The 15,146-nt window shown below is 38.2% G+C and overlaps 2 protein-coding genes across 2 annotated transcripts; both read right to left on the minus strand.

Annotated features, from left to right (window-relative positions):
* Nucleotides 1-337: 337 nt before the first annotated feature.
* On the minus strand, nucleotides 338-2,480 carry LOC132304949 (disease resistance protein RPS6-like). The gene has a single exon (XM_059802670.1). It carries the CDS (start codon nucleotides 1,918-1,920, stop codon nucleotides 871-873), a length of 1,050 nt encoding a protein of 349 aa, XP_059658653.1. The 5' UTR covers nucleotides 1,921-2,480; the 3' UTR covers nucleotides 338-870.
* On the minus strand, nucleotides 2,089-14,013 carry LOC132276685 (disease resistance protein Roq1-like). The gene is made up of 4 exons (XM_059778245.1): nucleotides 13,498-14,013; nucleotides 13,236-13,314; nucleotides 3,103-3,290; nucleotides 2,089-2,499 (listed from the first exon to the last, which is right to left on the minus strand). The coding sequence occupies exons 1-4, from the start codon at nucleotides 14,011-14,013 to the stop codon at nucleotides 2,089-2,091; spliced, it is 1,194 nt and encodes a 397-aa protein (XP_059634228.1).
* Nucleotides 14,014-15,146: the final 1,133 nt, after the last annotated feature.

Below are 15,146 nucleotides of genomic sequence, written 5' to 3' on the forward strand. Positions count from 1 at the left end.
CTAACATGCATGGATGTTCCATCAATAACCTGAAAAAGGGAACAGGGAAAGAAATCACAATTAATAATCAGTTAAGGAAAAGAACCACCATAGAAAGACAACATGGATTACCAGAAAATAGATAATTACCATGCCATCAGGTTGCATGTTAAACACTAAAATCTGATATCCTGCAATTTTTCTCTCAACGATAGAATCTAAATAAGGAATTGCATCCAGAAATCTCACCAAGTTTCTCATATCTACAGAAAGGTGAACACACACACTAACAGATGACCCCCCCCCCCCCCCCCCCCCCCAAGCAGAAAATAGATATTTACCATAGCTAAACTTCTCTGATATTCAAAATGTCTTCAAGTCCTCAAATCTCACTTAGTTTCTCATATTTACGAAGGTGCAATACCTCAAAAACCTGTTAGACTCTACAGATCAGGTATCCTCTACAAGGCCGTGCACAATGACAAGTCCAGCAACTTCAAGGATTTCAAAGCCTCAAGACCCTCATTCTCATGTAGCTTCTGGCATTGGGAGAGATTTAATTCTTCCACCATGTTTCAACTTTCTTGCAAATTGCAAAATAAAGAAAAAGAGAATTGCTTAGAATCAAGACACGCAAAACAAAAGCAGAGAAATTGATGAAACCTTCGTATGATTCCAAAACAACCATATAGTTCTGCAATGATAACTGGCATGCATGGATATTCCATCAATAGCCTGAAAAAAGGAACAGGGAAAGAAATCGCAATTAATAATCAGTTAAGGAAAAAAACCACCATAGAAAGACAACATGGATTACCAGAAAATAGATAATTTCCATGCCATCAGGTTGCATGTTAAACACTAAAAATCTGATATCCTGCAATTTTTCTCTCAACGATAGAATCTAAATAAGGAATTGCATCCAGAAATCTCACCAAGTTTCTCACACCCACCAAGATCCAATACATCTAAATCTGTTAGGCTTGACAGATCAGGTATCCTCTCCAAGGCTGTGCACCACGTCAAGTACACCCTGTTCAAGGATTTCAAAGCCTCAAGACCCTCAATTTCACGTAGCTTCTGGCATTGGGAGAGTTTTAGTTCTTTCAGCATTTCTAACCTTGATAGATCAGGCAATCTTTCCAAGGATTTGCACTCACTCATATTCAAATATTCCAAGGACTCCAATCTGTCAAGGCCCCTAATTTCATTCAGATTCTTGCATTCCGAAGTATCTATTTTCCTCAACTTCTTTAAGTTGGAAAGATCTGGTAATGTTTCTAGTGATTCGCGTCCATATAAATCCAAATCTATTAGGAGTTCTAATCTTCCAAGGCCTTGAATGTCTATTAACTCTAAACACCGCCAAATCTTTAGTTCTGACAAGTTTTTCAAATTTGACAGATCTGGCAACCTGTTCATTGACGAGCAATGTCTAAGATGTAGTATGATTAGACTTGAGGGAAGAGTTGGAAGGCATTGAATTTGTTCACAATCTATAATAGTGAGTTCCTTAAGCCGAGAAAGGGCACCAAGCTCCATTGGCAGGCTGCTAATGTTAATATCGTCTAAGGTCAAGGTCTCCAGTTTGGCTAACTTCACAATATCTTTAGGAATTTTCAACAGCTTAGGCCAGTAAAAAAGGAGCAACACCTTTAGGTTTATCAGGCTAGGAAGGTTTAGAAATGTCTCCATTGGCTTGCAAGTGACTCGTAAACTCACTAGACTAGAGGGAAGCTCTGGCAGAAACTGAAGCTTTTTGCAACCCTGTAATTCAAGGGTTTGGAGGTGAGGAAGCCCACAAATGCTTGTTGGAAGACTACGGATATCTGTCCAATCTAGTCTTAGGATTCTCAGAGAGGACCGTTTCTCAATGTTACTGGGAATTACACCCAAATTGGAACAATTCGAGGCATCTAACTCTTCAAGTTTCAGTAACATTCCGATGGCACTAGGTAATTTCACTATCGAAGAACCACTAATGTCAAGAATTCTCAAACATTTTAGGTCGCCAATGGTATCAGGCAATTCTGTAAATTTTGCCCACGAGAACCGCAGCTCAATTAATGATTCTAATTTCCCAATGGAGTCTGGAAGTTGTTTTAAATTTCAGTTCCTTAGTGACAAGCGTTGCAATTTCACTAGCAAACCAATTGAGTTTGGTAGTTCAGTGATACATGAGTTATCATCAAATGATAGGTCCAACAGAGATTCGAGCTGACCGATTGAGTTGGAAATTTGAGTTAGTGACCCACAATGATTGGCACTAAGAGTTTTAAGCTTCTTCATAGCACCTTTACCAATAGAATCAAATTCCAGAGGCAGATTTTGGACTAGAAAACAATAATTCACATTTAAGAAAACTAGACTCTTGAGATACCTAATTGATGGGTCAATATGAACCAAATTCTCACAACCTTTAAGAATCAACCTTTCTAAAGTTGCATATGCCGAGAAGTCAGGAGTTCTAACCATGTACTTGCAACTCGTGAGATTTAGAACTTTCAACTTTCTTGCACTCTGCAAAATAAGGAAAAAGAGAATTGCTTAGAATCAATTACAAAGAATTTTGTGATGAGACACACGAAAGAAAAGCACAGAAATTGATCAAACCTTGATATAATTCCAACCCTCCCAGGCTTCTGTGACCTTGCTCCATGATAAATCAAGAATGACCAGATTCTTTAGATGAAAATTGGTTGGTCTAACAATTTGAGGGCATCCATTCCAGCAAAGCCATCTTAACTTTGAAAGAAGACCCTTAAAATCTCCATCCAGGTTTGCATAGTCCATTTGAAGGAACCTTAGATTAGATAGGTCTACAAATTCTTCATTTGTAAGCCATCTTAACTTTGCCTATGACTCTGCTTGAAAGTTAACACAAATAGCTTCAACCTTTCTTGTTCCTTGCCAAAAGAGAATCTTTAGATAAGTAAAAAATATACAAAGGCTACAACTATGGTGGACACAAAAACTAGTATTAATCATGATTTACATTCTCTCTGAGGAAATTCCAGTTATTATTTCAACTTTAAAGTAGTTCATACATAATTGAGTTAGTAATGTGACAAGAAAATTAATGCTTAATTAAGGACATCCATTCATGAAGAAGTTGGATCTTACTGTATGAGTCTCCAATATGTCGAAGGCTTCATCATGCAACCACACCCTATTACGCTCCCCTGGCTCCTTGAAATTTTCTTGATAGACAATATCCCTGTCAATGTCTCTAAGCTGATCGTGCATCCTTAGCTCATTGTTGTCCCCAGTTTTCACCAGGGACATGAGAAGAAGAACTTCAATTCCATTTTCTGAATAAAATTCGCAGGCATCCCACAAATGGAAAGCAATTCTTTTATCCAGTCCAATGGAAAGACATGCAATATCGAGAAATATCTATTTTTGTTCATATTCTAATGCATCGTAACTTTGATCAGTTGGTCAATTATACATCAACCTTCGCAATAGCACGAATCATTGTAAAATATGGCTATTGGTCGGGTAAGTCGAACCACTGGGACTGCGCTAGTCTATGGCAACCTAAGAGTCTAGAATCGTTTTAGAGTGATAAGGTGTAATAAGGAGGGTTTGTTTGGTTTGTTACTAGAATTAGAATTAAAGTGCATAAAATAGTAAATGAAAGGAAATTAAAGGAGAGTATGGGAACGGCTAGGGAATTGACTTCACCACAAGCCATATAAACATGCCTAATTGCAATTAACTTGGGGAACAAAGTATATATGCAACCATGATATGTAGAAATGCAAGACAACTACAATATCTTCAAGAAGTTCACACATTCAAGAATTAAGTATAATCCATCCAAGGTTGGCATAAGTCATCTATCTAAACTAGGGTATAGAATGAAGTATCCTTCCTAAGCTATGAACAATCAAAGTCCTCAATTTGTGTGGTAAGTGCACATGAAGTCAAGAACTAAGTCATAATCCATCAAAGGTTTCCCTAAGCCATGGACTATCAAATTTCTTAAATAACATGCCATTAAAACCATTGTATAATCTCATCTTCATTCTCACTATAAAGATGTAAGTAGCATAATCATGAAGAAACAATTTCTAAGACAAGAAAAGAGTCTCTACAAGATTAAATATGGAATGAAACACAAATACATCAAAGTGTATCTCTAGATTGAACAACTTGTTATATAAATGCAAAGTTTCCCAAATATAAACACAATTAATACATAGTTACTTGACAAAGGTTACATTAACTCCCTAGGAAGAGGTTTAGTTACCCATGGTGGCCCTAGATGAAGGAAGAAGCAAGGCTTTCCCCTCCATTTTCGAGCTCCCTTGTTGAAGCTTCAAGAACCCCTCTTCTTTGCTCTCTTCTCTCTCCTCTATCTTGTAAAATGCGGATCTCATGAAATGTGTGGCTTCCCTTCTTTATCTAGATATCTTATCCACCCAAAAACCCCTCTCTCTCCTCCAAGAAACATTCACAACCAACTCATAAAAGAGGGCATCCAAAGTGGTTAAAATCTGAGCACAAGTGGGCTGAGTTGTGTAGAATTCTGCCCTAATTTCGAGTGCTCGAGATAGGGCCTCGAGCACTCAAAAATTGGGCAGAATGCCCTATGTTTGGTTTGTTCCGCCTGGACCTACTTTGGTAAAACAGCCATAACTTTGCGTTCCGAACTCTGAATGATGAACCGTTTGAAGATTTAGAAAGCTAATTCAGATCTCTAAAAACTTTATGTTTGGGTGGAGATCCAATTCTCAAGTTTGGTTGGTCGAAATTGAAGAGCAAGGCAGAAATTCATTGCTGCCAGGCAGTTCTGAGCACCTCTGATAAAAAGATCATAACTCTCTGCTCTGAACTCCGAATGAGGAACCGTTTGAAGATTTCGAAAGATGATTTAGAGCTCTAAATATGTCATGTTATGATGGAGGTCCAGTTCTTTATTTTACTAGGTCAAAAATGGTGACAAAATTCAGGTTCCACTGCTGCCAGAATTTCAGTCTTGTGACCTTTGATGTTCAAAACTCTACAAAGCCTTAATTTTGCTCCTTTTTTGGCAAATGGACCTGAAAATATATACATACACACAAATGAAGATAATCTACTTAAATAATCAAACGATGGACTTAACTAATGCAATTTAGGGCGCTTGAATATACAATATTCGGCGCTTATCACATCCCCAAACTTACATTTTGCTAGTCCCTTAGCAAAACCAAAATGGAAAACTCAATGGAATAACAACCATGGGAATGCTACTACAAAAATATTATCCATGGTAAAATGAAGTAAATACATAGCTCAAATACAACTTGAAACAATAAGAACTGGAGATGGGGTCAGTAGGAAGACTACCTTACATATATGAAGCATTGATACAAAAATTGGCTAAATACATTTCCACATACATGCATCAACAACAAACTCTATATAAATAACTCAATTATCATCTCTTGAATGGAAATCAACTCTAGCTTCAGTGAAAGTGAATTGGATTCTCAACATGCGGCTTTTACTTTCTTTTCCAATTCCAAGGCACAAGTTTTCAAATCATTGACTTCCCTTTTAAATGAAGTCCCTAAGGCATGAATTTATTACAGAACAAAGCTGACAATTTATTGTAACTCAGAAGTGAAATACAGAATGGTTGTGCAATGCTGAAATTCTTTAAGCTTTCTAACCAACCTATGTAGCAAGTGTTAGGCCAGCAACTCCCAAACTAGATGGCTTTAGGGTGCTAAGTGTAAAGACACTCCTAGGGCTTAATAACTCGAGTCAGCAAGGCTACGAACTCCAACGAACCATATTTATTTATTTTTATTTCGTGAATGACTGTGCAATGCCTAAGTCCTTTAAGCTTTCTAACTTACCCATGTAGCAAGTGTTAGGCCAGCAATTCCCAAACCAGATGGCTTTAGGGTGCTAAGTGTAAAGATACTCCTAGGACTTAATAACTCGAGTCAGCAAGGTTACGAACTTAAACTAGTCATTATCATTATTCAACCATTTTTTTTTTTTTTTTTTTTTTTTTTTTTTTTTTTTTTAGTTCATGCCAAAGATATCCATTCATTAGGGTCATCAATTCAAATCAACTAAGTCATGGTCAAGGTACATCGGGTTGCATGCCTCACAATTAAGTTTCCGGTGTGCATATGTGATGGAAGAGAGTGATACTTGAAGATAATCTAATTGAAGAATTTATACAAACCTTTTTGAATCCATATGTTCATTTCAGATTTTTCTCAATTCAAAACTATCATTTACCTCTATACACAAAGTATTCAACACATGCTTTAATCTCCAACAAATTCCAAAATTCCAAAATCATTGCTTCCATTTTTTTTTAAATTTTCAGTTTTATACAAATCTATTTGAACAAAATAGCAAATGCAAACCCTTTACAATATACAATACCATACACTATACCCCCAAACTTGAATGGCACATTGTCCTTAATGTGTGAAGACAAAGATACAGAAATAAAGAGCATAGAAGGTAAAAGGAACAATAATACCAAGTGGAGTGACGAAGACAAAAGATGTCCATCTATGTGAATGCGCAAGAGCGTCCCCCAAATTTGGACAGGAAGACCTGTCAAAACAGAACTAATGTACATAGGTGAAAGCATAGGTCTCGTAAGAAAAATCAAAACATAAATAATAATACAAACATGAATGTTAATGAAAGATAGAAATCTATACAAATTCTTTTTTTTATTTATTTTTATTATCATTTTTTTTATTTAGTATAGTTATTATTGTTATTATTTTATTTATTTATTTATTTTATAATATTATTATTATTATATATATATAGTATTATGTTTTTTTTTTTTTTTTTTTTTTGAACTTACATGCCAAAGGTGGGGGGGGTGGTGCATGCTTGCATGCAAGGTGGGGTGAGATGAGGGTGGTTGGGTGGAGGGGTTGCCGAGAGGTGGGGTGGGTGTTGGAGTAGGTTGGTTGAGATGAGGGTGAGAGGTGGTTGCATGGTGGAGAGGTGGAGAGAAGGTGAGTTGGTTTGGTTTAAGTTGCCGAGAGTGAGGGAGAAAGGTGGTTGCATGGTGGCTGATTGGTGGAGGTTTGGGAGGTTAAAGGTGGTTGAGGGGTGAATGGTGGTGGGTTTGTGGGTTGATGAGAGTTGGGTGGTTTGTTTTCGGTTGTGAGGTGGAGAGATGCCGGGAGCTAAGTTGTGGTGTGTAGTGGTATGTTTGTGGTTGATGCTGCATGCTTGAAAGGGTGGCATGGTTTGGTGACGTGAGTTGGGGTGGGGTTGGTTTGGTGCATGGTATAGATGGTTGGGTGGTGAGGAAGGTGCTGAGAGAGAAATAGTTAGGTTGTTTGGTGGAAACCGAGAGGTGGGCATGCATGAGGTTGAGTGGGTGTTGGGGTGATAGAGTGATGATGTTGGAAGGTTGGGGTTGAGGGAAATGAGGGAGGTAGAGTGGGAATGCCGAGAGTGAGAAGGTGAGGGTTGGGGTGGGTTGATGGAGGTGAGGGGTGGTGGTGGGTGTAGTTGCCGAGAGAGAGAAGGTGAGGTCTGGGTTGGGTGTCGAGCATGCTCGAGCACTCGAAATGCCTTCTTCGAGTGCTCGAGAAACCGGCAGAGAGTGAGGGATGGATGCAGGGGATGGTCGAGCACTCCAAAGGGGCAGGTATGGTTGGTTGCATGGGTAGCTTGGGTTGAGAGAGAGAGAAAGTTGGTTGAAGGTGAGGGTTGGGTGGTTTGTGGTTGATGGGTGTTGGGAAGCCGAGAGTGGTTGGTGGTTTGTGAGGTTGGACGGTTGTGGGTTTGTGGGTTGATGAGAGAGAGGCCGAGAAAGTTGGGTGGGGTGGTGAAGTTGCTGGGTGGTGTGGCTTGGGTTGTGAGGGATGGTTGGTTATGGAGTGGCCGAGTGATGAGGTTGGTTGTGAGGTTGGTTTGGTTTTGTTGGGTTTGGATGGTTCAGGCAAGATGCCGAGAGGGTGATGTTTGGTGCATGGTGTGTGAGGTTTGCTTGGGTGAGGGGTTGCTGAGAGGAGAGGTTTGCATGGGTTGGGAGATGTGTGTGATGGTAGGTGATTGCATGGTTGGATGCCGAGAGGAAGGGGGTGTGAGGTTGGTTGGTGTGATGCTGTGCATGGCTGTGGAGGTTGAAGGGTGTGGGTGGAGGGAAGGTGGGTTCGGTTGATGGTTAGCATGGTGATTGTTTGGGTTGAGAGAGAGAGAGAGATGGTTGCATGGTGGTTGTGGAATGCATAGGATAGGTGCCGAGAGGAAGGGGGTATGAGGTTGGTTGGTGTGATGCTGTGCATGGCTGTGGAGGTTGAAGGGTGTGGGTGGAGGGAAGGTGGTTGATGGGCTGATGGGGGTGATTTGTGAGAGATAAGGGAAGGTTGGTGTATAAGGTGCATGGTGTTGAGGTTGGTTTGGGATTTCGAGCACTCGAAATATGGCTTCGAGTGCTCCAAAAACAAACAGAAGTCTCAGAATTGTGTTGTGGAAGTTTCGAGCATGCTGAAATTTTTGGTTGGAGGCTCGAGCACTCGAAATGGGAATTCGAGTACTCGAGATGAGGATAGTAGCTTAGGATGAGATTGGTTCACATTTCGAGCACTCTAAAATGGAATTAGAGTGCTCGAAATATAAGCAGCAGCCTCGGAATGATGGTGAAGAAGTTTGGAGCAATCCAAATGGTAGCTAGAGGGCTCGAAATGAAGGCAGTAGGTTCAGAAATTGTGGTTAAAGCCTTCGAGCACTCGGCAGTGAGCATTGAGGTTGAGAGATGAAATATTTTTTTTTTTTTTTTTTTTTGCATGCATTGTAACATTATGCAGTGAGGTTGAGAGATGAACCTTGCATGTCATTCCATTAGGTGCTTCATTCTTATGTATTGTGAATGTATACATGATCAACTGAGAGATGAAGAATTGATAAAACCTTGCAACATGCTTCCAAATCAATGCATGGATGGATTATTTTCACCTTGCATGCATGGATAGAAAGTGAAACTTGGCATGGGAAAATCTGTGAAGGTGGCAACAGCTTTCCAATCCAATGCATGGAAAATTATGAAACTTTGCATATTAATCCATCTAACACATGGAAAAAATTTTAAACTAGTCAACCTCATTCCAATGCATGAATGGAATTTCTGGAGAAATTTTCAAACTTTTCAACCTCATTCCAATGCATGGATGATTTTTAGAAAAATTTTGAAAACTTTTCAACTAATTTCTAATGCATGGGAAATTCTCAAACTTTGCAATTTCAATCCATTCTAATGCAAAGAGGGAAAATTGTCAAACTCTACACTTCATTACAATGCATGGAAAATTTAGATTTTTTTTTTTTTCAAACTGTGCAATTTTTCTCTAATGAATGCATGGATGATTTCAAGAAGATTTCCAAACTTTTGCAACCTCACACAATGCATGGATGATTTTGAGAAAATTTTCAAGCTTTGGAACATCTCTTCAATGCATGGATGAGATTAGGGGAAATTTTCAACAATGCATTAAAAATGAGAAGATATGCACATGAGAAGCATTCCCAAGATCCGATAAAATTGCTAGGAAGCGATGAAAATTTTCGGGAATGAAAATTAGAATTAAGAAGGTCTAAGAAGCCATGCTAAAATTGTGGAACACAATTGAAGAGCTTACCAGAAAAATCGAACTTTTGGCTTTTCTAAACCGTTTCCCAGAAAATTTCAAGGCACGAGCAATTAAAGACAAGGGAAGCATGGAAATTGGAAGAATTGCTTCCCATGAGTGCTAAATTTAACGTCGATAGCTAGACACACTGAGATCAGGTTAGTCCTCCTTACCCTATACCATGTCTCTCTAGAGAGTCATATTTTCCCGAATAGGATAATTCTTTTAAAAGTGGAGGAGGAAGAGCTTGAAGACAAAAGTGGAAAAGAGGTAACGGAAAGACCTCAATCCACTTTTCATCCTCAATGAAGAACTTTGGATTATGGGGCTGTTTTGGATTATAGGAAGATGGATTAGGTGAGGGTGCACCAAGCAACGACTTATGAAGGGTCATATTGAGCACGGGAATGCTCAACAAGTTATCCTTCAGACTTTCAACATCCTCCTCACACTTATCCGGCGGTTCGGGCTCAATAGCTTGAGATAACTCAGGAGAAGGAATGAGAGGAGGTGCAAGCTCCCAAGAGAGAGATACATTTGATGTTGCCCAAGGAAGAGAATAAATTGGTAGATGAATATTAAGCAAAGAATTTACCTCCCAAATGGAATTGTCAACATCAAAATCCTCACAATTGAAATGAGCCAAACAAGCTTTTAGAGGATCCTCCATTGAAGGAGGTGCATTAAGCAAAGGATTATTTAGGGGTTGTTCTGGAGTTTTAAAGGACGCAATCTCATCATCATTATTTTTCTCATTTTTAACCACAAATTCTTCTATTTTTTGTGTGGCAACAATTTGATCTTCAACCACAATTTCTTCATTTTCACACGTGGTAACCATTTGATCATTCTCATGATGAAAGTTACTAGGAGTAATCTCATCATTCATAGAATTTTCTTTTGGATTGGCCATAAATTCAAATGAAAATGCTTCCTCCTCTTCATGATTTTTAGCATTAATCCTTTGTTGAATTTGAGATATTTGGTCATCTATCATTGCATTAACTTGGGACTGGTGGTATGGTACCACTTGATTGATAGACTCTAGTGTGGATTGCATGCTAGCAAGGGAAGCCAATAGTTGATTGTTGGAGTCCATCATGGACTCTATCATTTCTTTGTTGTTATTGGCAATCACTTCTTCAAATTGAGAGGGTGTATGAAATGAGGGCTGGAAATAATGATCATGGGGCTGAAAATTGGCTTGAAAATGTTGCCCATGAGATTGTGGGGCTGAATTTTCCATATCATGGCACAAGAAGTTTTGGTGATCTCCCCAACCCGAGTCATAACCATTGGATTATGGATCATTAACCGGTTCAAAGAAATTTTCATTTGGTTGCTCTAGATAAAAGTCCGAGAATTGTCTCGTTGGAAGACATTCTCTTGTATGATGTGTATGACTAGAGCAAAATGCACAAAACTCGTGTGGTATGTAGAATTGAGTTGGGAGATAATTATTCTCCATCTAGGAGTACTTCAACAACACACAAAGCAATCAACACAACACTTTATCACCATAGCCTTCACATATGATATTCCATTTCTCCTCAATTATCAAGACAAAAATTAAATTGGCCACGACAAGGACCGATGCTTGGAATTGAAAATACACAATAAAGATTAGCCTCAACAAGGGCTTGCAATTTATCTACTTCTAAGCTTAACACATGCACGATATTCACAATTCGAAACTAGAAGCCACGAGACTTACCTGGGGTCCTCTAGACTTACAATTTGCTAGCATTCCCACGGCGAGCTTCGAGTCCCTAGAATCTTACAACACGAAGATGATCAAAACACACAAGGAATATTCACAAGACACAATATTCACAATCAAACTAAAATTAACCCTAGAACTTTGGTGGCTAAACCATATGCAAGTCCCCGGCAACGGCGCCAAAAATTGATCATTTGGTCAATTATACATCAACCTTCGCAATAGCACAAATCATTGTAAAATAGGGTTATTGGTTGGGTAAGTTGAACCACTGGGACTGCGCTAGTCTATGGCAACCTAAGAGTCTAGAATCGTTTTAGAGTGATAAGGTGTAATAAGGAGGGTTTGTTTGGTTTGTTACTAGAATTAGAATTAAAGTGCATAAAATAGTAAATGAAAGGAAATTAAAGGAGAGTATGGGAACGGCTAGGGAATTGACTTCACCACAAGCCATATAAACATGCCTAATTGCAATTAACTTGGGGAACAAAGTATATATGCAACCATGATATGTAGAAATGCAAGACAACTACAATATCTTCAAGAAGTTCACACATTCAAGAATTAAGTATAATCCATCCAAGGTTGGCATAAGTCATCTATCTAAACTAGGGTATAGAATGAAGTATCCTTCCTAAGCTATGAACAACCAAAGTCCTCAATTTGTGTGGTAAGTGCACATGAAGTCAAGAACTAAGTCATAATCCATCAAAGGTTTCCTTAAGCCATGGACTATCAAATTTCTTAAACAACATGCCATTAAAACCATTGTATAATCTCATCTTCATTCTCACTATAAAAATGTAAGTAGCATAATCATGAAGAAACAATTTCTAAGACAAGAAAAGAGTCTCTACAAGATTAAATATGGAATGAAACACAAATACATCTAAGTGTATCTCTAGATTGAACAACTTGTTACATAAATGCAAAGTTTCCAAAATATAAACATAATTAATACATAGTTACTTGACAAAGGTTACATCAACTCCCTAGGAAGAGGTTTAGTTACCTATGGTGGCCCTAGATGAAGGAAGAAGCAAGGCTTTCCCCTTCATTTTCGAGCTCCCTTGTTGAAGCTTCAAGAACCCCTCTTCTTTGCTCTCTTCTCTCTCCTCTATCTTGTAAAATGTGGATCTCATGAAATGTGTGGCTTCCCTTCTTTATCTAGATATCTTATCCACCCAAAAATCCCTCTCTCTCCTCCAAGAAACATTCCCAACCAACTCATAAAAGAGGGCATCCAAAGTGGTTAAAATATGAGCACAAGTGGGCTGAGTCATGTAGAATTCTGCCCTAATTTCGAGTGCTCGAGATAGGGCCTCGAGCACTCAAAAATTGGGCAGAATGCCCTATGCTTGGTTTGCTCTGCCCGGATCTACTTTGGTAAAATAGTCATAAATTTGCGTTCTGAACTCCAAATGATGAACTGTTTGAATATTTAGAAAGCTAATTCAGATCTCTAAAAACTTCATGTTTTGGTGGAGATCCAATTCTCAAGTCTGGTTAGTCGAAATTGAAGAGCAAGGTAGAAATTCATTTCTACCAGGCAGTTCTGAGCACCTCTGATAAAAAGATCATAACTCTCTGCTATGAACTCCGAATGACAAACCGTTTGAAGATTTGGAAAGATAATTCAGAGCTATATATATGTCCTGTTATGATGGAAGTCCAGTTCTTGAGTTTTCTAGGTCAAAAATGGTGACAAAAGTCAGGTTCCACTGCTGCCAGAATTTCAGCCTTGTGACCTTTGATGTTCAAAACTCCACAAAGCCTTGATTTTGCTCCTTTTTTGGCAAATGGACCTAAAAATATATACATACACACAAATGAAGATAATCTACTTAAATAATCTAACAATGGACTTAATTAATGCAATTTAGGGCGCTTGAATATTCAATATTCGGCGCTTATCAAACTTATTCTCAGCTTCTTCTGGACTTGTCCATCTTGTATTCTCTTCAACTTCTTCAATGTCTCATTCCACACTGCTTTTCTCTTGCCAGATAAAAAAGAACCAATAATCTCAAGAGCCAAAGGCAACCTTCCGGTTGTGGATGCAACATCTCTAGAGAGAGTATCTTAGTCTTCTGGGGTATGGTCCTTTCTAAAAGCATGCATGCTGAAAAGTTGAAGAGATTGATTAGAATCCAATTCCTTCGGTTCATAAGTCCAATCTACCTCAGGGATATTTAAAATCTCTTTGTTTCTAGTTGTGACAATTATCCTACTTCTTGAACCAAACCAATCACACTTTCCCACATGTGCATGAAGTTGAATTCTTTGATCGACATCATCAATGACAACAAGAACTTTCTTCCCAGAAAATCGATCTTCGATTACATTAATTCCTTCATCCATAGTACTAATGTCAGCACATCTCCATTTTAAGATGGTAGATATAAGTTGATTTTGCAAATTAACAAGACCATTGGGTTGTTGTGCTGCTTCTCTAACATCTACAAGGAAGCAACAGATTTCAAAATTCTGTTGGGAGAGTTGGTTGTAGATGACCTTGGCAATAGTGGTCTTGCCAATTCCTCCCATGCCATGGATTTCCACAATCCTTACATCACTAATATTAACACTCAACAATCTCATCATTTCTTCAAGATGATCATCAATTCCAACTAAGCATTCATTATTTACAACCAATGAGTTCCTTTTCAGCTCTCCCCATACCTTTGAAACAACCATCTTTATCAGTCTTCCTTGGTGCCTGCTAAACATAACTGATTTCATATATGTGGGTAAAAATAGATAGAAAGTAGTTTGAAAATCCATTTGATTGACAATTTTCTGAAACTTATGTTTGTAAACTAAGTTAAACTAGTGCCTAATTTCAGGGAACTTGTAATGACCCTGATTAGTGTGTGTGTGTGTGTAGGTGTTAAATGTAAAAGTTAAATTTTTATTAATCATGCGGGACCCACGGTTGACCACACCTTTTATATGAATCACATATACACACATAAGCATTTGTTTTCTCCTCTCATTCTGCCGAACCCATGTTCTCTCTCTAAACTCTCATTCTTTCACTAGATCTTCACTTTTCAAGCTTCGATATCATCAATTTTCACATAGATTTCAACTTTGTCATTAAAGGCAAAGTTGACAAGCTCGACGAAGGGTACGTTTTGATCTGGACCGATCTTTGTTTGGACACCCTTTGGATTTCGGGATTGGGCTGATTTTGTGTTAGCTTTGGGTTTCTTGCTCTTTATTATGAGGTAGAGGTGTCTAAGCCTCATCTTCTTTGGTCTTTGGTGAATTAGCCCCTCTAAATTTCATTATAGCTTGTAACAATTGTAAATTTGATTTATAGTCTTTAAAGTTTGTTTTGTGAAGCATAATGATTTTGTTTTGTGTGATATTATGAGTTGAATTACCTACTTAAATGAAATTATATGAGATTACATGATTAGTGGAAATTGTTATGTGAATTATTTGCCTAAAATAGCATGCTTGTGATGTGAGCTCTAAGAATAAGTGTTATATTAATTATTACCATTAATCATGTAAGTACGTTTAAAGTTTGATACATGAATTTTTATATTAGGGACATTGATATGTTGTATGAAATTTGGTATGGTTATGGCATAAAATGCATGAATTGTACATGCATTTCATTGGGAAAGAAAAAAATGTTTTAAAAATAAATGAAATTGTTTTAGGGAAAAGTTTTTTTTTTTTGAAATGTGTTTGCGAAAATCGGACGTCTAGGAGGCGCCTAGTGGTTCGTGGTATTAGTGTCGTCTAGAAGGGAGTGTGGTTGAGTTAACTAGGCCGGATGCGACGCCTTGGAGGTGCCTTGTGGTAGTGAATAGTTA

The sequence above is a fragment of the Cornus florida genome, unplaced genomic scaffold, assembly GCF_030987335.1.
Source record: "Cornus florida cultivar Cherokee Brave unplaced genomic scaffold, ASM3098733v1 CherokeeBrave_3.0.0_Hap2_Chr01, whole genome shotgun sequence".
Taxonomy (NCBI): Eukaryota; Viridiplantae; Streptophyta; class Magnoliopsida; order Cornales; family Cornaceae; genus Cornus; species Cornus florida.

Coding starts and splice junctions, on each gene's coding strand:
- LOC132304949 (XM_059802670.1), bottom strand. CDS start 1,920: ATGTTACTGAAACTTGAAGAGTTAGATGCCTCGAATTGTTCCAATTTG.
- LOC132276685 (XM_059778245.1), bottom strand. CDS start 14,013: ATGGTTGTTTCAAAGGTATGGGGAGAGCTGAAAAGGAACTCATTGGTT. Junction 3,291..13,235: donor CCAGAAGAAGCTGAGAATAA/GTTTGATAAGCG, acceptor AATTTTATTCAG/AAAATGGAATTGAAGTTCTT. Junction 2,500..3,102: donor ACATATTGGAGACTCATACA/GTAAGATCCAAC, acceptor CTTATTTTGCAG/AGTGCAAGAAAGTTGAAAGT.